This window comes from Zeugodacus cucurbitae, chromosome 5 (assembly GCF_028554725.1).
Source record: "Zeugodacus cucurbitae isolate PBARC_wt_2022May chromosome 5, idZeuCucr1.2, whole genome shotgun sequence".
NCBI classification, from domain to species: domain Eukaryota; kingdom Metazoa; phylum Arthropoda; class Insecta; order Diptera; family Tephritidae; genus Zeugodacus; species Zeugodacus cucurbitae.
Window position 1 is genome coordinate 2,265,071 of NC_071670.1, and position 18,630 is coordinate 2,283,700.

The 18,630-nt window shown below is 35.7% G+C and overlaps 2 protein-coding genes across 4 annotated transcripts in view; both read left to right on the top strand.

Moving 5' to 3' along the window:
- Positions 1-18,630, top strand: part of LOC105208727 (relaxin receptor 2) — a 63,547-nt gene that overhangs the window by 2,517 nt on the left and 42,400 nt on the right. Inside the window, exon 1 of one of the 2 annotated variants that reach the window (XM_011178726.3) lies at positions 3,488-3,751. The exons of the other annotated variant lie outside the window; for it this stretch is intronic. The gene's annotated coding sequence lies outside the window, so the exon portion shown is untranslated. Of the gene's footprint in view, positions 1-3,487; positions 3,752-18,630 lie in introns of those variants that run through there. 2 annotated transcript variants of the gene reach the window in all.
- Positions 272-2,738, top strand: LOC105208728 (uncharacterized). 2 transcript variants are annotated; one of them, XM_011178728.3, is made up of 3 exons: positions 272-1,582; positions 1,649-2,240; positions 2,301-2,738. In XM_011178728.3, exons 1-3 carry the CDS (start codon positions 446-448, stop codon positions 2,489-2,491), a joined length of 1,920 nt encoding a protein of 639 aa, XP_011177030.1. In that variant the 5' UTR covers positions 272-445; the 3' UTR covers positions 2,492-2,738. The 2 variants fall into 2 exon arrangements, with proteins under 2 accessions (XP_011177030.1, XP_011177029.1); XM_011178727.3 differs by having other exon boundaries at positions 272-2,240.

An 18,630-nucleotide genomic window follows, 5' to 3' on the forward strand; every position in this document is an offset into this window, starting at 1 on the left:
CATAGTTTTCGGGCCAAAAAATGCAAATTAAAGACAACTATACATACGAATGTGATTGAGCACGTACGTCTTCGATTGGTCGTCGATTGCAAAATCGGGCTGGAGAGAAACGGAATGAAGCTCGCTGGATATGCGTATTGAAAGCACAACGCTTGGAGAGCCATTGCTGTAGTGTATGTATGTTTAAATGCCTCTTCAACGCATGCAATACGCGTGTGCAGCGCCGCGCTCATCCACCCACCGTCCAGCAATTGCACATCCGCTTTATAAATACACCATATGCGTAGGAAGTCCATTTTATTGTTAAACGAAAGACAGACGCGTACGCGTCGTGGTTTACAGTGCGCACGTTACTACATAACATAGACGTGAGACTTGTGGGATAAACTTGTAGTGAACATAACTAAAAGTGTTGCATAATAGCGTAAAATTGTGTTAAACAACGATGAAAGTGAAATTATTAATAGCCTTCACGCTATTGGCAGTTATTGCTTCTAGCAACGCGGTGAAAATTCGTCCTCTCGGCAGATATGGACAGAAGCGTGCTGTGGAAAGTGAACAGAAAAAGGATATACTGTCCGTAGCAGAGAAAACTGAGGACGCAACAATTGAAGAGAAATCCGATAAACGGTCGGAGTCAGCGTCGCCATCTGCATCGCCGTCTTCAGCACCTGCTGAGCTGCAGCGTAAGGAAGATGTTGGCAAGGATGTGCACAAACGTGGCATTTACTACAATGGCGGACTCGGGTATGGTGCACATGCCGCCCAAGCCTCGTACTGGCCTAAGTCTTACGCCTCACACTATGGATATAGTTTGGATTTGCCAAGCGCTGCTGCTTTCTCCAATGTAGCTGCACATGCACACGTCCACGACTATGCCCACGCTCACGCTTATGCCCACGGGCACGCGCATGCTCACACCCCCGTCTACGCAACTGCTCCAGCTTTTGCTCAAGCCCCTGCATACGCCCATGGTCCAGTTTACGCCGCACATGCTCATGCGCCAACTTTAGTGAAATATCCAAGCGCGGGTGGCTTCCACATTAAGCAGTTTGCCTCTGCTCCAGCCGCGTTTCCTGTCGCCACCTATGGTGGTTCCAATATTGGTTTAGATAACACTGCTATTAGCTTTGGTTCAGCTGCCGCCGTACCCGCTGTTGCGCCTCCCGCTGTGCAGCCATTACCACATGTGCATGTATCGTCATTTGCGTCCCCTGTTTCACCCGCTGTGGCACCTGTAGCACCCGCCGTCGCAACTGCTGCTCCTGTTTCGCCATTTGTTTTGCGTCCTGGTGGCGCCGTCGTCTCTTCCTACAGCGTAAACTATCCTCGTTTCCCTCAAAAGCCTGTGGTAGCTGTGCCTAATATTACGCCCGTTCAACCAGTGGCCCATGTGCACCCAGTGCAACCAGTTCAACCGTTACAACCTGTGCAGCCGTTACATCCAGTACAGCCTTTACAACCCGTACAGCCCGTACAACATTTCCATACAGTGCAGCCGTTACAACCAGCACAACCGCTTCAACCAGTGCCGGCTTTAGCGCCCGTACATCCGGTCCAACCGGTTCATTCTGTTGTGCAAGTACAACACACGACTCATCCAATTGCATCTGTACAGCCGTTACATCACTATCCTCATTATTTCCAGACGAGCTTCGTTCAGCCACAACGTATCCCTGTTGCTGTGCCAGCCGCCCCCGTACCCGCAATACCAGCCATTCCTGCCGTACCGGTTACACCGAGTTTCCCTGCCATACCCAGTTTTCCGCCAGCGCCCGCTTTGCCCGCAATCCCCACTTTTCCCTCTGCACCAGCTTTCCCTACCATACCCGCAGTGCCTGCAGTGCCTACCACGCCAGCTGTGCCAACCACACCCGCAGTGAGCATACCAACGGTACGTCCAACGGCTTCGAACCCCAACCCTGTTTTTCCCATCGGTGTTCAACCACCCAGACGCCCGGAGCAATCACCCACCTTTGTAAGTATACCAGTGCAGCCGGAGGCGCAGTTTCCACCACTTGGTCCTGTGCCCGGTTCGCAAAGACCGGAGGGTGGTAGCGCCGAGGCAGCACCGCAGATTCCCAACATTCAGCCAATCGCTGCACCACAACCTGAGCCCGAATTGCCCGCCGTACAAGGCGCTGAGGAGCCCTGGAAACCCATACTTTCTTATGGACCACCCAGTGTGGACCGACCAGCATTAACTCTTTTGCCACCCTATGGCAGCTCGCCGGGAGAGGGTAAGATAAAAATCAGCGAAGATACTAATAAAGACTTAACTATTATGTTTTCACTCACAGCTTACTTGCCACCAGTCGCTTCGGCGCAACAACAGCAACAGCAATATCAGTATCAGCAGCAGCAACAACAAGCTGGACTTTTCGATAACCTCTCGGATTCGGAAATCGAACACATTTTTGCACAGGCGGCCAATTTAGCCTCAAAGCATGCGTCGCAACATCAACACCACCGCACTTTCTCGCACTATTAAGTGTTGGGAGAAACAAAGTTTAGTCTTTAATCTAGTTAAGTGTTAGTGTGTGAATTCTACTTAAGTATTGCAAAAGTTTGGAGCGGTGATTTCGAATTTCGGGGAATTTCTTATAAAACTTCGGAGTAGAGAGGACGAAATTCGTCGAATTTAATGCTCAGTGTTAGCTTTTAATTTAAGTTCTTGCTTAAGTTATTCAATTATTTATTTACAGAAATAAAAATGTAAGCGGAAATTAAGAAGAAAGTGGATTTTGATTTTCAGCTTTTTTCAGAACATTGCTCTTCAGAATTTGTAGAAGGTCTGTGGAAATTTTCTCGTACTACCTTTGATATTCTGCTCTGTTTCACTTCGAATTTAACGAAAACTTTTTCAACACCTTAAAGCTTTAAAGCTCCTAACGCCTGAAAGCTCTGCAAAAACGAGTTTTTTCTTAAATAAAACATCCCTGTCGCATGAGCAACATACGCACCCCCACTTGTACATATTTGGATGCAAGATGCCTCAGAGCTTTTTCATTCATAAATTTCTGTAATGTCGCTTTTCTATTTATTCACACAAATTCCGCTTTTACCGGAATTATTTTGCTTTGCCGCCACAATGCTAACGCGCTGCTCTATTGCCTCCGCTGGCGGTCTTGTTCTCGTGCATTTGCGGCGTTCGTTTTGTGTGTTTTTACTTTGCCTTCTTTTTACGCTTTCATTTGTGTTGCAAGCACGCAGCCAGACGCTATGCTTCTGTGGGCGACCAGACGCGGCTGGCGTTTGGCTGTTGGCTGCTGTTAGCAGTGCGCTTCATCAATTCTTCAGTTGATTGCGGCAAGCGGACGAGTTTAGTTGTCTCGCGAAGACAAACATTTCGATGAAATTGTGTATGGAATTAAATAGAAATTTTAAATTAAATTTAAGAGAAGTGCAGAAAATAAATTAGTGAGGTGAATTAAAAAATAATTTTGAAAAAAAAAATCTAAAAAAAAATTTGAATGAAAAATAATTAAAAAAAAATTAATTTTGAATAAATAATTTGAAAAAAAATTGATTAAAAATAATTTTGAAAAAAAAATTTAATGAAAAAATGTTTTTAAAGAAAGAAATAAATAAAAGTGTTTATGGAATTGCTAATTAAATCAAGTTTCACTTATGGAATTTATGTAAAAAAGTGATTTATCGGCGAATTATAGTTAATCGGAAGTGCTTAAAAGCTTTTTTGGAAAAACGAAATACTTGACTTCGAAAGTGCACCGTTCCACCGACGCTACTGGTAAATAGTTTTGTTCAAAAATAAAAAAAAATAATAAAATAACGGTAATATGTACCGTTAATGAAGCCTTGTGGCATGCTGCATGTGGCTTTCGCTGATAAGAATCGCAGCGAACGCAATAATTAATGCCAACGTCGAGCCCAATTGACATATAAACATAACTGTAAACAATGTCAGTTCTAAAGGTCAACTGCTGTGGCCTTGAACCGCACCACACACAATTTGGACATGTGAATCAGATTTTCTCGCTGATAAAAATAATATTAAAAAAAAAATATATATGTAATTAAAATTCTCTAATAATCATGAAAGCGATTTGTATGGGCAGCGAAAAAATTGCTGTTTTGTTTATCTTCGAAAATATTTTGCTTACACAATGTGTTTAACTCTCTTAATTAATGCGCGGCTGAATGCTAAACATTTTCATTATTTTTTGCCTTTTTTATATTCCACACATCTTGCTATGATTTTTTACGTTATTGTTTTGGTCTTTGCTCTATTGGTCTTCGCACTCAAGGCTCATCACTCAATGAATTGAAGTATTTCTGTCAACCATAAATTTCCGTCGAATTACCGGCCGCTAAAAAAATGTTCGATGTTTTGATACATTGCTCGGATATTTGCTTTAAGACATAAGCAAATATTTTGATTGAAGTTTAGTTCGAAAAACCGTGCGGAAATGGTTTGCTGATTTATCAAAAAAAAATCGAAAATCGTAGAAAAAGAAATAACATAATATTGTGTTGAGATCAAAGCATAATTGTGGAAAAATAAAAAACCTTTTGTTGTGGAAAGAATTAATGAGTAAAAAGTATAAATTAGTTGAGCTATGGCAGGAAAAAATCTACTAAGTGAAAATTTGTCTGAAATCTATATAAATTTCATGTTAATTTTTATTATATTAGAAATGAAATATTTAAAAAATATTTGAATTGAAAATTTTCTTCATTAAAGTCCCCTTTAAAAAGCTGTCAATAGTTCGAAAATTTTAAAATTTATTCGAAATAACATATCTCTTATATATATAATGCAAATGCATATATCTACAAAGCTTTCAGAAAAGTTCGTCTCAAATAAATTTTTAATATTTCCGTTGCTCCTATTTCATTCTCTGCAGAGCTTTCATCTTACAGTAGGCGATTCTGAAACTTCTAAATATTTCATATTTTATAGTATATTATTATTTTCCCTCAAAAAAAATATTTCTAAGCAAACTAAATCGAATCATGCTAAAAATTTTATATAATTTTAGAACATACCTTGAGAGCTTTCGCCTTTAAAAAGCTCTTAATAGTTCGAAAATTTTAAAATTAATTAAAATTGCTTCCTAAACTAAAGTTATTGCACAAAATATATTGTATATGAAATATCTGTGCTTAATATTAAATTATTTAATGAAAACGAAGAAGCTTTCACAAAACTTTTTCATTTAATTTCCGATTTTGCTACAAATTACAACAATACTTGTATAAAAAATTCGAAATCAAGCTGTATTGAGCTGAAAGTATGAAACTTTGACATAAGCTTTCACAATTTCATTAATTATAATATGAGCTTTCATCGAAAAAGTGCAGTTCACAAAACTTTTTCATTTAATTTCCGATTTTGCTACAAATTACAACAATAATTGTGTAAAAAATTCGAAATCAGCTGTATTGAGCTGAAAGTATGTTACTTTGCCATAAGCTTTCACAATTTCATTAATTATAATATGAGCTTTCATCGAAAAAGTGCAGTTCACAAAACTTTTTTATTTAATTTCCGATTTTGCTACAAATTACAACAATAATTGTATAAAAAATTCGAAATCAAGCTGTATTGAGCTGAAAGTATGAAACTTTGACATAAGCTTTCACAATTTCATTAATTATAATATGAGCTTTCATCGAAAAAGTGCAGTTCACAAAACTTTTTCATTTAATTTCCGATTTTGCTACAAATTACAACAATAATTGTATAAAAAATTCGAAATCAAGCTGTATTGAGCTGAAAGTATGTTACTTTGCCATAAGCTTTCACAATTTCATTAATTATAATATGAGCTTTCATCGAAAAATTGCAGCTCATGAAGCTTTCTATTAAATTTTTGTCTTAGTAGAAAAAAAGAAATCTATAATACTAATGTTGATTCAATAATAAGTTCATTAATTCCATAATAATATAATTGTTTCTCACTCACCACAAAAACATTTTGTGCTTAATAACGCCCGACTCACATATTTTTCTATTAAACGTGCAATTTCTATTGATATTGAAATTGAAATTAAATCATATAACTTTATTTGCTTCATTAATTGTGCGCGTGTGAATAATATTGCACCTTCACTTCTTCCGATTGTGACGCTTTTCTCACAATTAGTCGCCGATTCGCTTTGTAAATCTCATTTCTATGCGCTTCGATGGTTTCATTTCCCATACACACACACCTAAAAAACACCAATTTATTTGCCTCAGCGCGTTCGCATATAGAATTGAGTCAATATATTTAGCATACATTTAGGCGCATTAGCATTTTATATGCCTAACATGTGCCCTCGGGCACTTACATTCAATAAACACTTGCTGAATTTGTTCGAAAGCTTGTAATACATATATATTACTACTTTTTTGTCAATGTTTACTTTGCGTTTAAGCGTATTTGTCTACTTCGAAAGCGAGTTTACACGATTTGCAGTGATTTTCGTGCAACCCTGTAGCGGCTACAAATTATGCAAAGAAGATGGTTATGTATCAAACGTGTTAGTAGCTGTCTATAACGGCACCTTATTGCTAAAAAGCAATAATTTATTTACGCTTCATAATTTCATTTTTAATAATTTTTCAACTACAGCCGTTAGAAAATCTGTGTGTTCGCGCATAAATGAAAGAAATCTTTAGTTTGAGTGATAAAAATATTTAGTACCTCATTTTTAATACCATAACTTTCATTTAGATTCGAACAATAACTTTCACAGTTAGCTCCAATTCTCGCAATTGATAGCGCTCATAAAAAACAATCTCAGCACATAGTACAATACATACGACTATCTAGTGTATGGTATTATTGATACATGTGGGCGCTCTATGATTTGTAAGACCTGCATATCTAACTGTAATTCTACGCTTTATTCAGTTGAGATTTTTATGACGTGCTAAGCTTCCGGGCACCTCATAGCCGAAAGTGCTTGAGGTTCAGAGGTTCAGAGTGTGCGTGACTGAGTGAGGGTTCAAATTTCCAGCGGAAGCTTTTTCTTCATTAAATATTTTGGTTGCTTAAATATTTAAGATTCAATATTTGAAGGGTCATATTAAGGTGAATACTAAAATGGCAGAAAAGCTTCTTTGTTAGTGGGTGATATGTATGTATGTGATTGGCGTTGCAACCGTTTAACCGGTTATAGCCGAATCGACGATAGTGCGCCACCTCTCTCTCTCCTTCGCAGTTCGGCGCCAGTTGGAGATCCCAAGTGTAACCAGGTCGCTCTCCACCTGGTCCCTCCAACGGAGTGGAGGCCTTCCCCTTCCTCCGGCGGGTACTGCATCGAACACTTTCAGGGCTGGAGTGTTTTCGTCCATTCGGAAAACATGACCTAGCCAGCGTAGCCGCTGTCTTTTTATTCGCTGAACTATGTCAATGTCGTCGTATGACTCGTACAGCTCATCGTTCCATCGTCTGCGGTATTCGCCGTTGCCAATGTTCTGAGGACCATAAATCTAGCGCAAAATTTTCCTCTCGAAAACTCCTAGTGTCGTCTCATCTGATGTTGACATCGTCCAAGCTTCTGCACCGTAGAGCAGGACGGGAATGATAAGCGACTTGTAGAGCTTGAGTTTGGTTCGCCGAGAGAGGACTTTCCTTTTCAATTGCCTACTCAGTCCAAAGTAGCACCTGTTGGCAAGAGTTATTCTGCGCTGGATTTCGAGGCTGACATTGTTCGTGTTGTTGATGCTGGTTCCCAGATAAACGAAATTATCTACGACCTCGAAGTTATGACTGTCAACAGTGACGTGGGAGCCAAGACGCGAGTGCGCCGACTGTTTGCTTGATGACAGGAGATATTTCGTCTTGTCCTCATTCACCTCCAGACCCATTCGCTTCGCCTCCTTATCCATGCGGGAAAAAGCAGAACAAACGGCGCGGTTGTTGCTTCCGATGATATCTGTACACTCTTGTAGAAGGTTGTACCTTCTCGGTTTAGCTCTGCAGCTCTTATAATTTTTTCCAGCATCAGGTTAAAGAAGTCGCACGATAGTGAGTTACCTTGTCTGAAACCTCGTTTGGTATCGAACGGCTCGGAGAGGTCCTTCCCAATCATGACGGAGCTTTTGGTGTTGCTCAACGTCAACTTACACAGTCGTATTAGTTTTGCGGGGATACCAAATTCAGACATCGCGGCGTAAAGGCAGCTCCTTTTCGTGCTGTCGAAAGCAGCTTTAAAATCGACAAAAAGGTGGTGTGTGTCGATCCTCTTTTCACGGGTCTTCTCCAAAATTTGGCGCATGGTGAATATCTGGTCAGTTGTCGATTTTCCAGGTCTAAAGCCACACTGATAAGGTCCAATCAGTTTGTTGACGGTGGGCTTTAGTCTTTCACACAGTACGCTCGATAGAACCTTGTATGCGATATTTAGGAGGCTGATCCCACGGTAATTGGCGCAGATTGTGGGATATCCCATTTTATGGAGAGGGTGATATACATATATATATATGCTGCCATTTGAAACTTTCATATATCACACATTCTTACACTTAGTTATATTCCAGATTCTTAAGGATTACAAATAATATAAGGAGCCATCTTTGAAAAAGGATCAAAGGACATTCCTAAAAGGAAGGTTAGGTCAAGGGAGATATCCATTGCAGAGAATCTCACTTAGACAACTTCAACTGTCCTTCGACGGACCCAAATACTCTTAAGAGATAAAAATGAGGACGACTAAGCGCATGTACTCTATTTGATCCTTCTATTAAATAAGTCTATTAAAGACTAAGCGACGCTCTCAGAGCAAAGACAACATTCTGATATGCTCGCCATCTAGCGACTATAGTTGGATAGCTTTTTAGCAAACGAATACAGCTTTAATTTTTCGAAGTGAACGGGGATTAATACTCTATTAGAAACGATTAATTAGACTCAACCTGTGATGCATGTCGGTAAAAAGACTTACGTCTCCTCACCGCTATCACCAATGAGTGCGTGCCGAAAAGGCTTACTAAAAAGCTTATTGAAGATTATGCTGAACATCTAGCTTTTTATTATTTGTAGCACTCGAGCGAATGTTTCTATTCATTTATGTGAAAGTGGGTAGTTCTCTAGTCGATGCCTCCAGTAGTTCTTGCTTCTGTAATTATGAACTTTCGCCTTTTTTGCACTGCTTCGTACTTTATATACTTGTGAAATCCTTTAATCCCGCAGTCAACTCCCCACATATTGTATATTCAGACCACTCTCGTATTTGTACACGTGTTTTGTTGGCTGACTTTATTTGCCAGTCATATCAACAAACATAAAATAGCTAAATTAATAGCCTGCAATTGTTGCTATTGTGGAGCTTCAAAGCAAACAAAAAAGAAAAGAAAACAGTGCAAAATAAAGGCTGACACAAGCGCCAGCAATAGAAATCCAAAAGAATATGAGTAAAGTAAAAAAAATGGACAGTGGATTTGGTTGTCGGGAGTTCCAGCGGTGGGAAAAGTAATTACAGAGCTATCATAAGTGCGCTGTAGAACTTAGTTTGCGGAAAGGGAAAGCTTCTTCGTTGCTAAGTTTGTTTCTCGAACTATTTTTAGTTGAAATTATATACAGTTATGTAAGCAAAACTACAATTTGTTGTAATACAAAGAATCACAAAGAAGCCTTAAATATGTGTTGCAACTGAAAGTGAGATGATTCTAAAAATATATGACCCATTTATCAAATTGTGGCTGTAGTGAAGGGCACATTAAGATTGATAGAGAGGAAAACTTTTTAGTTATGCCTCGTGTCTAAATTAGTTGCACATACTCTTTGCTTTAAAAGTGCTTAAAAAGGGTTATTTGTTGCTGGTTTGTCTCGCGTTTTTATAGTTTCTAATGATATGTTATTCTACTTCAGCAGAGTTAGAAAATTCATATGAGTCCAATAGAAGCTGATACAACAGTAAACTTTATATATGTAGCTTTAAAATATTGCGCCTAAATGTAGGAAATAATATAAATGTTGCCTACATTTAGGCTATATTCAACAAATATGATTTTTTCGACCAAATGGTAGCCGCCAATGCTATACACTTTTTAAATTGCTCATGTATTTGTTATGCGCACACAATTTTCGGACCAAAATACAGCACTAATTCAATATTTTATGCTAAACATTTTCACATTTTATGTCGCTTTGTAGCAGAAACTTTTACTTTCTAGGCATTTATTAATAATGCGCAGCTCAAAATTATGCATCTGCGCGCAGACAATAGCTTTTATAGCGTCATATTCAAGCCTTAAAGTGGGCTAATAAAATTTTGGTTGGTTGCCAAAAAGTATGCAAATGACATCATAAGTATTAGCCTCGCAGGATAATAAGAAAATTATGAAATACATATGTACATAGCTTTGGTGGAGTACTTTAAGAGATTACTTGGGCCTAGATTTCATATTTGCTTTATTGAAATATTTCAGTTCATGTTCGCATATTTTAAAAAATAATCTGAAGAGCAAATTAAAGGCATCGAAATAAAATTTAGGTTTTTACTTATTTATTTTTTTTTATTTCGAAGCATTTTTATATGAAAAAAAATAGTGAAATTTAACTTTTTTTAACTTTTTCGATCAATCTTTTTTCTCATCTTCTCTCTTTCTTCCTCATCTCACCTGATTGATGACATTTTTCTAAATTTTCTTGAACTTATTGGAAAGCCTTTAACATGTATTTCACATTTCGATTATGTGCCACTCACAAAATCTACATAATGACAATACAATAAATACAAATACTCGAAAGATTTCTTCCAACTATGCTATAGCGCCCTAAACTATGCAATAAAATCAACAAGTACTTTTTTTAGGCTACAAATTCTCGAACTTCTTTGTGTATGGAAATTTGCCTATTTGACCTTTGACATGCCGCTCAAATGCACCCATCGACACTTATTAATGACTCTCTTAAACCCTTTTTATTGGCAAGTGACAGCTTGTCTTATCTGAAAAAAGGTTGAATTAGGGTTTGTTGCTTAGTGTTTCTTGAGTTCATGTAAATTTTCGCATTTTTGTTATACGAAATCAATAGTGTGTAAATTCTTCTTCTTATTCTTCTGCTCATCTAAATTTACTTATGGAAATCACAAAATAGTTGGGTGTTTTTGAGTGTTTGTGTGAATGCTTAGACCTTTATCATCATAGTCCTTTATATAATCCTTCTAAACACACATTGTATGTCTCAAATACTATCTGCATAGCCATGTGTTCACGGCTACACATATAATTTGTTGAAAATCCAATACTTATGCATCATTTGCCAAATCAATTTCATGCCGATGCGTTTTTTCGTATCTTTGATGTAGTCAACAAGTACCTCTTTAACGACTTTGAGACTGTATTGCCGGTAATAAATTGTATTAGTAATTAGCGACGAAAGAAATATTATCAAAAAGATTAATAGGTTTATTTATTTTTTTTTTTTTGGAAAAAAGAAGTTTTTGGTAGTTGTCAAGTAGTTATATATACGAAATACTCTTTTTCTTTTTTTATTTGCTAAAATGTAATATATACGCCTAAATGTAGGCAACATTTTTGGTAAAATTTTTGGTTATGCTGAGTGGAAAACATTTAGTTTATGATGGCATTCAAAGGAAATGGAATTTATGAAATTTATGAAAGAAGAACGTTGGAAATTACTGCAAAAATTATGAAAACACCTTTTTCATAAAATGTTGCCTACATTTAGGATCTCAGATTAGTACATGTGCCATAAACGATAAAAAATTAAAGTAGTGCTGCCAAATCGTTTGTAAAAAGTGGGTTTATTCGATTATAAGTCACAAGAATTAGATTTTTCAATTAAAAAATACTATTTTTCTTTATAGTTTTTATAAATCTAGTACACAAAATTAAATTTATTAAAGACATTAGTTTTTAGTAAATTTAAATAAATGTGGTATGATTCGTAAGATAAGGATGTACAAAAAAAGTATTTATAAAAAAAAATCTTAAAAATAAAGTTGCCTACATTTAGGCGCATACATACTCTAGAATCATACAATTCTAAAAAATCTATATAAAATTCTTTCCAAGGCACTTATTTATATACTTTTTTTTGCTTTTTATATATTTTTCACCTTTGTACAGTACCATTAAAAAGTACTCATCTAAAAGCGATTATTTATTTATATGACTTGGCAAATTCTAAAAATGTTTAGAAAAACTATCCAATCGCGTAAATTTTCCATTGGAAATCGACTTTCTCATCTAAAATATTCAAATTATCTTCGGCAACAATTTGGCAAATCATTTAAAACAAATCATTTAAATAGATTTGTTAGATTTTGCGCTTTATTCGTGACGTCGACTGCGCAAATTAAATACTTTGTTGAATAAATTTTGTTTACATACCAAACGAACACACACATACACATTATCGAAGAGACAAACAGACCAAATAAGTTAGTTTCCGATGTGAATCACTATTGTTGTTGCTGTTGTTGTTTTTTGTTTGTTTAAGTGTTAACCAAAAATAAATAGTTACGTAGCCGCAAAGGCAAAGCTCACGAGGATGAGCGGTTGAAGACGCCGACTGCCCGGCAGATAGCACAGGAATGCAGATTCTCGATTTAAAATCGGAATTCCTGCTCATTAATGAAGTTGAGGCACATAAATACCGCACGGCGAACGGACGAAAATAATTTTGGTTTATTGCTCGACCTGGGCGAAAATAGAAAATTTAACCACAAGTTAGCGGTAAAGTAATTCAATTTGAATTGCAAAACTGTTAACCCACCGGCGGCAATGTGCGAATACAAAATTCAGGTGTTTGTGCCGTTTCGGTTTCTGTTTCGGCGAGTAAGCTGTTTAATATTTTTGACGTACGATTCGCTGTCGCTTCGCTTATAAATACACACTTAACAGCGGGTGATGTGGATTAACACAAACATTTTGTTGAAGTATGTGCGTATTCGAAAGATTTTTCGCAAAAAAATTTATTTATTTTGCTGCTCGAAATACAAAAAAACTTCAATGGCTTAGGCTGCGCGCATAGTGAAGTGGTCAATAAATCAGAAAGATGTTAATCCCTTTAGAAATGTACGAAAATGTGTGTTGTTGTTGTAGCGATTTAAAAAAAATATTACTATTTATCCACATAATAGACTCGAGAGTGCTGTTGTGACAACAATTCTCGGCCGAATATAAATTCGGGTGCATTTCGGTTCATTTCAGCCAATTTTTTCCTGGGTTTCTTCGCCATCGAATACAACTTTCACTCAAATGTGTCTTTTGGCTGTCTCCAAATACCATCTTGAGTTGTTCTTTCGTCTTTTCTTGTCTGCTATGTACTAAACCTTAGGTTTATACTCCACACACATCATTTCTATATACAGTGGAACTTCTCTAACTCGAATCACCATAATCCACAAACAAACTTTGAGTTAGAGAGACTTCGAGTTATAGAATTTTCATTAAAAGGTACAATTTTTCAAGAAGCTGTAAAAGCTCGTAGAAGTTCGAGTTTTGGAAGTTCCACTATAATTGACTCGGCCAACTGTTTGGTCAGAATTCTCCTCCTATTTATAATATTCATATTATGATTATTCGTGTTTTCTCCGCGTTTCTTTAGAACAGAAATAAGTGTAGATTTTTGTTACGAGGTGTGTTAAAAAAAATAACGGTAATTTTCCTTTTTTTGTTTTTTTTTTTTTAATGTCTAAGTTAATTGTATCTCACTTCCAATCGTCGAAACACTTCTCAAACTCGATTTTTGGGATGAACATGGCTCATTCAGCGATTTCTCGTGTTCATGTAAATCGGCCTCTTTATTTATGGTTCTATCTATTTTTAAAAATACGAAAAGGTTACACGACGGAGCCATGTCTAACTTGCAAATATGGAAGCTGGGGCATCTTCATAGTATTGAAGTAAAAAAAAAAAAACAAAAAACACGTCTAACCTGAACATAATAAAATATAAAAAATTTGATAATTGGGCTCTTCAAACTCGTAAAATTTGAAATTATATAATTCCCGTAATTTTTTGAACACACCATGTATATCTATATAATTGACTCAGCTAAGTTGTTGAACTTATTTATGTTATCAAAATTATGATTATACGAGAAATGAGAGACTATAAAGCATTTAAGCTCCCTCCCTCCTTACCTTTGTTTATTAACATTACGTGGACTTCGAAGGATCCATTTCTGTTAGACTTTCTAAATATTTAGCTCATTTGAATCCACACTCCAACTGCTATTACTTTATCACTCCTGTGATCATTTTAACGCTTCACTACCAGCTACCAGAGCTACCATTTAACCCTCAATTGTCTGTGGCAATATCTTGTTTAATTGAGGTTAAGTTATATTTCTATTTTCATTACTTGTGACCATAAGAAGAAATTAATTAGGTATGTTAGCCATTACATTCTAACTAAATGTACGTCAGCTTCCGCCGAATTGCAGAATTGCTAAGAAACAAGTGTCGCTTTGTTATCCGTCGCTGCCTAGAGTCGGTGCTGATGTTAATACTGATAAAGTCATTCAACTAAAGTGATTGTCATAGTTAATAAACTGTGAAGTGTAAGTGGTATTGGTCATGTGTGGGAAATATGTGTAACCTTTTTAGGTTTTTTGACAACACACAAGGATAATACCTACAGCACGAGTATGTAACTAATTAAGCTGCTAAAGTCAAGTGGCGGTCAAATTTGTACTTGAGAGTAATGGCAATGTGACAATGACAACAGTTTTACTTAATTGGCAGGTCATAAACTTTTTATTTGGGCTGCAAGTCAGCTATTTTGACAAACTGGTAGAGGACTTTTTACGCACTCTTTGTTTGCCATAAAGTAGAAGTCGTGACCGCTCTGATTTTATTCTTTTCAGAAGCGGGTAATATAGATGAGACTGTAACGATCTTTATGAGTTCTTCAAGATGTTTGCTTTACTTTAGTGCATCCGGAAAGCCTTTGGAAACATCTTATCAGTCATACAATCCGTTATTCTGAGTTTATTGTGAACGTTGACCCCCGCGTAGAAAGCATAGCCACCGAACACGAGTAGGTGGAAATTAATCTCTCATTTTGGTAAGCGTTCACCGGCTGCATGCCACTAAATCCACTGAATAAAGCATAGATTATTGAATTGTTCTACTAAACATAATTTATAAGCTCTAATGAGCTCACAGCGTGTTCCATCATTTCAAATGTGTGTCCATTATTTAGTTGTAATCAAAAAGAAGAAGAAGATGAGTAAGAATAAATTAACGGAGAAGAGCAACAAAGACCAAACAAAGGTTTTATTACATAATTGCCTATTTTAGTTCATTGAGCTCCAAAAACATTCACACACTCACACGCGCTGCCATAAGACAAATTGCGCTCCCGTTGAGCTGCTCCGAATTGCTGTGCTGCTCCACTCTTATGTGCTTATGCAACCAGAATTATTATTATTACTTAGTAATATTGGCTGTACGAAACGCGCACTGCTAGTTTATTTCATTCAATTTTCGCCCATAAATAATTCAATCAATCAATGGCACCCAAATATTTAATCAATTGCTTATTGTTTTATTGTCTCAAGAGCGTACCGATCAATTAAGAATTGGTTAAACGAAATAAAGTAGCGCCAAATACAAGCGAATTGCAATAAAAATTACATACACAAGCAAAACAAATATTTTCGATATTCTGTTTATGATCTTAGCATGTGTTTTCTGGTGTGACGAGCCAATAAATTGGCATTAGATAGCAGCGAAATGTATAGTGTGGTTACTCGATTATTATCGACGCTAAATTGTAATGCCTAAGCAAACAGCGGTTAGCCGAACTATTAACTTAGCATGAAATTCAAGGAATTTATTGCTTTTTTCTCCATAATTATGATTTCCTTATTTTGTATAGTAAAATATGTGGCAACATTTCACTAAATCATTTTAATCATGCCGGGTTTTTATTGCCTAATATACATATTTTCTGAGTTGCTTTAAAGTATACAAAATATTTCATTAATTTTCCACTTGTTAGGTGGCCACTCTTAACCAAAACTCGGTGATTACTTGTTTATCAATATTTATTTATATTACCCTTGTTTACTATACATTTTTTATGAGTTGCTTTGAATTATATTAAAATGTTTAATTAAATTTCCCCACTTGTTAAGTGGCAACCCTTAGCCAAAATTCTTTAAATATATTTATATTTATTTTAATATTTTCACCAAAAAATAGAAACTTTTTTTATACTCTCGCAACAAAGTTGCTACGAGAGTATTATAGTTTTGTCCACATAACGGATGTCCGTCTGTCCGTCCGTCCGTCCGTGCAAGATGTAACTTGAGTAAAAATTGAGATATCTTAATGAAACTTGGAACACGTATTTCTTGGCACCATAAGAACGTTAAATTCGAAAATGGGCGTAATCGGACCACTACCACGCCCACAAAATGGCGAAAACCGAAAACACATAAAGTGTCATAACTAAGCCATAAATAAAGCTATTGAAATAAAATTTAGTACGAAGGATCGCACTATGAAGGGGCATATTTGGATGTAACTTTTTTGGGGAAGTGGGCGTGGCCCCGCCCCCAAATCCGTTATTTGTATATATGTATCTCGCAAACCAATTAAGATATATAAACCAATCTTTCTGCAGTCGGTTCTCTTACGTACGTCACCATACATCATGAAAATAGTTGAAATCGGATAATAACCATGCCCACCTCCCATACAAAGGTTAGGTTGAAAATTACTAAAAGTGGGTTATCTCACTAATGAAAAACGTCAGAAACACTAAATTTCACATAAGAAATGGCAGATGAAAGCTGCACTGAGATTTTTTTACAAAATTGAAAATGAGCGTGGCGTCACCCACTTATGGGTCAAAAAACATATCTCAGGAACTACTCGACCGATTTCAATGAAACTTGGTTTGTAATAGTTTCCTTACATCCCAATGATATGTTGTGAAAATAGGCCAAATCGCTTCACAACCACGCCTACTTCCTATATACCAGAACTTTGAAGACGATCTGAATCGTTTACTTTACAATATATAAAGTAAGCACTAGTGAAGATATCGGTGCAGAACTTTGCATAAATACTATGTTAATAGTGTGGCAGCCCCATTCTAAAAATCGCCGAAATCGGATCATAGGTTTTTAAGGCCCCATATATCGAACACGAGGACCTCGGTGCTTCTACCCTAATATTATGGTTTCCAACTTTCAATGGACTTTATATATGACGAATATGTGGGTCAAATTGTGTAATATATAATATAAATAAAGTTAAATAAATAAATTGCGAGAGTATAAAATGTTCGGTTACACCCGAACTTAGCCCTTCCTTACTTGTTTTAAATAGTTAATAATTTCTTTAAATATGTTAAATGGCAACCCTGCCTAGCACAGAGAACAAGAAAAGGATTTTTCAAAACTTGTTTATAAATATAAATACATATATATGTATGTACATATAAATATTCAAAGCAACATATTTCTTAATTCTCATTATTTTCAATTACTAACATATGGCAACTCTACAAACTAAAAAAAAATACAAAATATTCCTTGCTTGGTTTTTTTGTTTGCAATAATTTAGACATATAGATTTGTGGCACCAAATTTTTGACTTTTTATTAATTACATTTATTCATAGGTGGCAACTCCAAAAATTAAATAAAAAAATCAACATTTAGAAAAGTTTTATATTCAGTAATTTGTTATTTAAATTACAGTATTTAAATAAATATATTTTACTAATATTAGGTGGCAACACCAATTCTAAAATATTCCTTTTTTAACCTATTTTTCATGTATTTTAGCATTTTATTTATTATTTTTTTTTTGTTTTTTTTCACTTTTACTTCGGCATTCAATCATCCTCTAATGCTCCTAGAACAACCGTTAAATCTTGAAATATCTGCTTGTGCTAATCATTCAATTTTTGAACTCTAAACAATTGCTTATTTACCACAGATATTTAGTAAAATGATTTGTTTACCCCATTTTCGAAAATCTAAACTATTATAATCAGAATTGAGCAAATATTTTAACATGCTTGCACTGTTTATCACTGCATGTTTGAGGCGTGAATCATTACTGATGGGTTGGATTTGGGCTAGTTCGAGTTGAAGAGGCCATGTCATAATGTGAGTCGAATATTTGAAAAAAAAGTGATTGACTGACGATTGAACATCTGTCTGATATTGATTGACGAAATTTGACGTATATGAAGTTGCCAAATTGTGCTCCACGAGTTTGTGTTCTCCAACGGCTGAAAAATCTCCAGCTAGATCAAAATCGATCATCATATCATGTGACATTTTTCAACATAACATTTTCGAGCATATTCTAGAAATGAGTTCATGAGAATGAATTTTTGCAATAAAAAAAAATTTCTAAATTTTTTTATTTTAAAAATTTTGTTAATTTCAAAAAAATCCACTTTTAATAAAATAAAAAAAATCGCTTTCATTGCTAAAATCAATTCAATTTTACTTGTTTTTTTGCTTTGAATATCTTATGTTGCTCAATTATTTTTAAACAATTAATTTTAAATTTTATTTTCAACAATTTGTTTGTATATTTGGTATTCAATTGCGAAGGTTAATGCAAAACAAAAGAAAAAACAAAAACAAGTATAATAAAAAACTCTTCAAATTACATACAAAAAATAAACAAAATTCAAAAAAACGGAATAAAAAAATTTTGAAATTCCGAA